Here is a 6,274-nt window from a genome sequence, read left to right as displayed (position 1 = left end):
TTTTGTTTTTTCTTACAAAAGACCTGTATGAAACAATAAAAAATAATGCCAAGTAACATTTTTTTAATTTTCTTGATATTTTATTTAGCATTTTTGTTTTTTTTTTTGTTTTTTTACAAAATACTTATATTTAAAAAATGAGAGTTCTGGCGCATCCTGTATATGTACAGGGTGTTTTGTAAAAAAAAAAGAGTAAGATAACCAGGAACATTAAAAAAAATGTTTACAAAATTCTGTCAAAAATTTTTGACATTTATTTTTTCACATTTGACATTTTATGTCTATTGTATAAGTATGTTTTTTCATAATTATTCAGCAAAAGTACAAAAACTTTAAAAAACAGGATTTTTTTAACATTTTTTTTGTTTATTTTCTTGATATCTTATTTTATTTAGCATTTTTCTTTTTTTTGTTTTTTTTACAAAACAATTAAAAAATAAAAATTAAGTAGACAAAATAACTACAAGAATTGCTCAGAATGGCTTCCAACTTCCATAAATGTCATCGTTTTTAATTTATCACCTGTAATTCTTTAACAGACAAAAATCGAAAAAAAAACTATTTAATTTTTTTTCTTCACAGAATAACATTTTCTATCACTGATTGACATATAGTGGTTTACTTTTGGAACACCCTATATACACAGTGTAAGGAAAAAATTTTGACACTTATACTTAAGTTATTTTTAACTCTAAAAAGAAAGCCGATACAAAAATTTTATAAGATACAAAAATTGTTTAAAAATAAAAGAATTACGCCATTCGGATTACGTCTAACAAAAATATGGTTCAAATTTCATAAGTTGATTACTCCGTTAAAAAATAATTAAAAATTTTTAAACGGTACAACTTGGTTTAAATCGTTTTATTTTGTCCTGGCGAATCACAGGTTACTTTTTGTCCCCTACTTTTCGTTATACAGGGTGTCCGGACTAAAACCCTCAATATCTCAGAAACTACTAATATTTGGATAACGCAAATTGAGTTATTTTGACTTTTTTAGACCTGCACTATCACCTAGTAAAATTTTAGCACAACCATTAAAATCACCCTGTATATATTTATACAGGCTGTCCGTAAAAAACATTAATTTTTTTTGGGAGATGATAGCTTATGAGAAGATAGAAAAAAAGTTCTTATGAAATCATGTCCGGAAATGCTTCCTAAGGAAGCTAGAGCAATAAATTGACCTAATACAGGGTGTCCCACCTAAGACTTTCCGATCTAAAATCTCTATTATTTACTAACGGATTCTAACGAAATTTAAAATATAGATTATTTCAAAAAATCTTAAAATTTATATCAAATTGTTTGTCAAAATCGGTTTTTGTTACTGGGTCGTAGAAAAAATTATATGTATTACACGGGAAGAAAGTGTGTTTTCTTTCCTTGGTGATGGAAAAGATACATTTACCTTTCTTGTGACACAAATAATTGTTTGTTTCAGAGATGTATTCGGACGAATTTTGGGCGCAAAAAAATGTTTGAAATTCGCGACAGTGACAGTTGGGAGTGTTTCAGATGCAATTCATCGCAACTCATAACACAGCGAATTGCCTGTTATGAATTTTTCGAATACATTCGACGTGAAATGTCATGGATGAATGGGAATAATCCCGAAGTGTGGAGTCGGGATTATTCCCGTTGTTGTGGCGGTGAAAAGAAACGACCGGCAACTAGTGGGGAAGAAAAGAAAGCCAAAAGGAAGAAATGGGAATCGGATCCCGATTATAATCCCAATAAACCGAATGATTCTAAAATAATCCCTCCCGATCCTCTTGCAATTCCAGGGAGTAAAATTGTTCCTAAGCCTCCTATTCAAATTGTGCCTAGATATACATTAATTGGTAATAAAACCAAAGACAACGATATTGAATTTGTGCGTCAAATTCCAGCGCCTTTTGTTACAATCAATCCGACGAATAGGCCCCAATTTCGCACAATACTTCCTTCTGTGAGGCCAGGTTTGTGTTTAATTATAATAATACTTTTGTAATTTGCCTCCATTTTGATTCTAAATCTATTAAGTACAAAATTTCACTTTAAAATTGGCATAAAGGGGGCAAATTATAAAAAATACTAGTTAGGCTACTCGTTTTTTAAACTTTAATTCGTGCTTCAAGACTGGTCGTTTTCTCCTTGTGTGACAAAATTTTTCGATTATCTTAATAATAAATCTTTTTAATCTTTAGAAACAAGCAAATATAAGGCAATATTCAGGAATATTGCAGTTTTCTGTTGTATTCCGAGACTCTCAGTAAAAAACTTCTAAATCCATTTTAGCTAAACATTTTCATACTGGTATTGTTTATTTTGCTTTAACAATTTTTCTTTGAATACAGTTAGTTTTTTTTTTATTAAAAAATGCTTTGGATTTTTAAAAACAGGTGAAAACAATTCAGATCAACTTTTATACTTTTTTTTAATAAAAAACGTATTAAATTTTTCGAAATTACCAATAATATGGCATTTTGGGAAGAATTCTGCAATTTTTTTTCTTGTTATGACAAAATATGTCTTATTATATGATAAGTCATTCTAGATCAAATTTCGTCATTTAATTTTTTTTTTAACGCAAATAGTTTTTTGTTAAATTTATAAAAATAGGTAACAATGCATTGAGATGAGATTTTATACTGTTTTCGTCAAAATCTTTTCAGTTTTTTGTTGAAAAACAACCTGAATTGGTGAAAACAGATCAAAGTAACACATTTTCAGACCTAATTTTGCTGTTTTCTATTTAGTTTTGACAAAATCTTTCAAATTTCGTGAGTTTCTTAATAAAAAAACGCATTAAATTTCGTATTTCAGAAATAATTGTGTGCAATTTTCTGTCTTATTTTGGTAAAATATATATGTTGTCGTATTTTGAGTTTTTCAGTAAAAAAAATTTTTTAAACGATAGAAAATAACGCATTTTGGATCAAATGTTATATTTTGTTTTTACAATTTTTTTAAACATAAATTTATAAAAACATGGGACAACAACGCATTCAGAATAAATTTTATACTTTTCTACTTTATTTTGTCCAAATCTTTTGATTTTTATGAGTATCGTTGGAAAACCTTTTTTTTTTTTTGAATTTTTTAATTAAAAAAAAATGATCAAAGTAACATATTTTCGACTTAGTTTTGACAAAATCTTTAAAATTTTGTGAGTTTTTTTAAACACATATCTTTCAAAAATATGACATTTCGGGGCAATTTTCTATTTTGTTTTGACAATTTTTTTAAATGCAATTTGTTGAAAATTTATTCCCTAAAATAGCGATCTTGTTTAACAAAAAAATGTTTGTCGTTAAAAAATCCTTAAAATTTGTGTAATTAGATCAAAATAAGGCAATTTTTAGTTTAACAAAAATATGGTATTCAGGAATAATTTTGCGATTTTTTGTCTTGTTTTGACAAAATATGTCGTATTCTGAGACTTTCTCAGTAAAAAAACTTATTTTAGGTCAAATTTTTCACATTGTTTATTTTGCTTTTAATTAAATTAAATTTGATTTTTAAAATAAAGACATTCCGAAACGTCGATTAAATAAATCGGTTGAAGTTTAAAAATGGGATAAATTACAAAAAATATCATAAAAAAACTCGTTCCAAAAGACCTTGAAGCACTCATGTTTTAAACTTGATTCGTGCTTCAAGTCTTATCAAACTTATTTTTTAATATACTTTAAGGGTTTCACCGAAAAAAATTTGTAACTTTCTATATTTCTCGTTAAAAAATCCTTAAAATTTGTGTAATTATACCAAAATAAGGCAATTTTTAGTTTGTTTTGACAAAATTTTTCGAAAATTATCTTAATAATAAATCTTTTTAATCTTTATAAATAAACAAAAATATGGCATTTCAGGAATAATTTTGCGATTTTTTGTCATGTTTTGACAAAGTATGTCGTATTCTGAGACTTTCTCAGTAAAAAAACTTCTAAATCCATAGAAAATAACGCATTTTAGATCAAATTTTTCACATTGTTTATTTTGCTTTAAATTAAATTGACTTTTAAAATAAAGAAACGGAATAATTCATAAATCGATTAAAATTTAAACGGCACAAATTACAAAAAATAAAAAACGTGTTGTGGTTACGCCACTCGTTTTTTAAACTTCAATTCGTGCTTCAAGTCTTACGAAACTAGTTTTTTAATATACTATAAGGGTTTCACCGAAAAAATGTCGTAACTTTCTATCTTGTTTGGCCAAAATTTTTTGAATTCAGTATTTTACTTGTAAAACCCTTAACATTTATAAAATTAGAATTAAAGAAGGCAATTTTTTGACAAAATTTTTCGAAAATTATCTTAATATTTTTTTTAATCTTTAGAAATAAGCAAAAATATGGTATTTCAGGAATAATTTTGCGATTTTTTGTCTTGTTTTCTCAGTAAAAAACTTCTAAATCCATAAAAATAAACGCATTTTAGATCAAATTTTTTACATTGTTTATTTTGCTTTGAATTAAATTAAATTTGATTTTTAAAATAGAGACATTACGAAACGTCGATTAAAAATGTTTCACATTGTTTATTTTGCTTTAAATCGTCACAATTCCTAATTCGATTAAAATTTAAATGGCACAAATCACAATAAAAAACCTCTTGTGGTTACGCCACTCGTTTTTTAAACTTTAATTCGTGCTTCAAGTCTTTGAAACTTGTTTTTGATATACTATTTTAGTTCCACAGGCCCCCACATCGACTCGGATTCTCTCCACAGCGCTCCAAAACCGGAATCTCATGAAACACGAGTGGTTTGAGAAGACTGTGAGGGCAGCAGCTCGAGTCAACTCCCATTTATCTTACACTTTAACTCAATTAAATAAAGCCCAATCGCAAGCAGGCAGTGTGGAGGAACTCGCAGTTGTTCATAATAAATTACAAGAGATTCTGAGTAGTTCAATAAATTCGTTGATTCAAATCCGGAAGAATTTGCGAACGGAATTTATCACCGGAATTAAAACTGTTCGTTTGCCGTCGAAGAAACCGGAGTTTCAGAACGACGATGATGTTATCATTGTTAGTGCGTCTCCAGTGATGCCAAAACCGGCGATTCCGGAAACTAAAACTGCCATTGATCCGGTGATAATCATTGAAAAAGCCACAAATACTGTAGGGGGGCCCCCGAAGGGGTTTTTGAAAGTCAAGTCGGTGTCAGAGTTGCAAAATGTCCCCCCGGAGTGTATAACAATCCCGGATGATCCTCCCGATGAACCCGAGTTAAGGACTTTTTTAACAGAAGATTCTTCACTTGAAATGAAGAAAATGAAGGCGGTTAGGGTTATTTTAGTGAGGGAGGATTTAGAGAAACTACAAAGACAGTTAGCTAAGGAGAGTTAATGTTAAATTGTGATGAGACTTTTCTACTTTGTAAATATTGTTCTAGTTCACTTAATGTATTGGATATTTGTGTCATAAGCTACATCAAAGCGGTGCTTTTACGTAGTTTAAAATGATTATTTAATTTTTTTCGAATTCAAAATTGTTAATTTTGTACTATTAAAGGGCAGTATTTTTTTGTTCAACATCCCTACTTTGTGATTACTGATATTTAATTAATGTATTGTAAATAAATCTTGCATTATTAATTGCAGTGGCATTTTAAGTTTTGTTCCGCCGGTAAGGAAGGAATTTGTAATTTGTCAAAAATGTCAGTTTTGTGGAAATTATTTATTAAAATTTCATGTATAAAATCAGTCTTGTGCATTGAGGCACTTTTAAAAAATTTCTTGTTTAATTAAATTATTTTTTTTCCAAGTGCCGATAATAAAGAAATCCGTAATCATCTGTCAATAAACAAAATAGACTTGTACAYAATAATACGGATATCTAAATTGATGTATTGTAAATAAATCTTGCATTGATAACTTTTTTTAATCAAACTACAGTAAATATTTTAAATTTTGCTCAGCCGGTAAGAAAGGGATTTGTAAATGAAAATTAAGGTTTGAAATTGATCAAAGTAACATATTTTCAGTCCCAATTTTACAATTTTCGACTTCGTTTTGACAAAACCTTTTGTGAGTTTTTTTTAAACACATATCTTTCGAAATTATCAAAAATATGACATTTCGGGGCAATGTTCTATTTTGTATTGTCAAAATATGTCGAATTCTGTGGGTTTTCCAATGAAAAACATTTAAATCTACGGAAGCTAAGGCATTTTAGATCAAATTTAGACATTGTCTATTTTGTTTTGACAATTTTTTTAAATGCAATTTGTTGAAAATTTATTCCCTAAAATAGCGGATTGACTGTCAAAGAAATTTTTTAAAC

General features: G+C 28.2%; 1 protein-coding gene across 3 annotated transcripts in view; it reads left to right on the top strand.

The window, feature by feature from the left end:
- The window catches only part of LOC123004887, an 8,540-nt gene extending 2,949 nt beyond the window's left edge, over window positions 1–5,591 (top strand). For all 3 annotated transcript variants that reach the window (XM_044398399.1, XM_044398398.1, XM_044398397.1), the window contains exons 8-9: window positions 1,447–1,963; window positions 4,680–5,591. In XM_044398399.1, coding sequence (XP_044254334.1) covers window positions 1,447–1,963; window positions 4,680–5,338 — 1,176 coding nt within the window. In that variant the 3' untranslated portion in view covers window positions 5,339–5,591. The remainder of the gene's footprint in view (window positions 1–1,446; window positions 1,964–4,679) is intronic.
- Window positions 5,592–6,274: the final 683 nt, after the last annotated feature.

Source organism: Tribolium madens, unplaced genomic scaffold (assembly GCF_015345945.1).
Source record: "Tribolium madens isolate multiple individuals breed KSU strain unplaced genomic scaffold, Tmad_KSU_1.1 Scaffold_20;HRSCAF=117;Tcas5.2_LG4, whole genome shotgun sequence".
Classification (NCBI taxonomy): domain Eukaryota; kingdom Metazoa; phylum Arthropoda; class Insecta; order Coleoptera; family Tenebrionidae; genus Tribolium; species Tribolium madens.
This window is presented reverse-complemented; position numbering and strand designations above follow the sequence as displayed.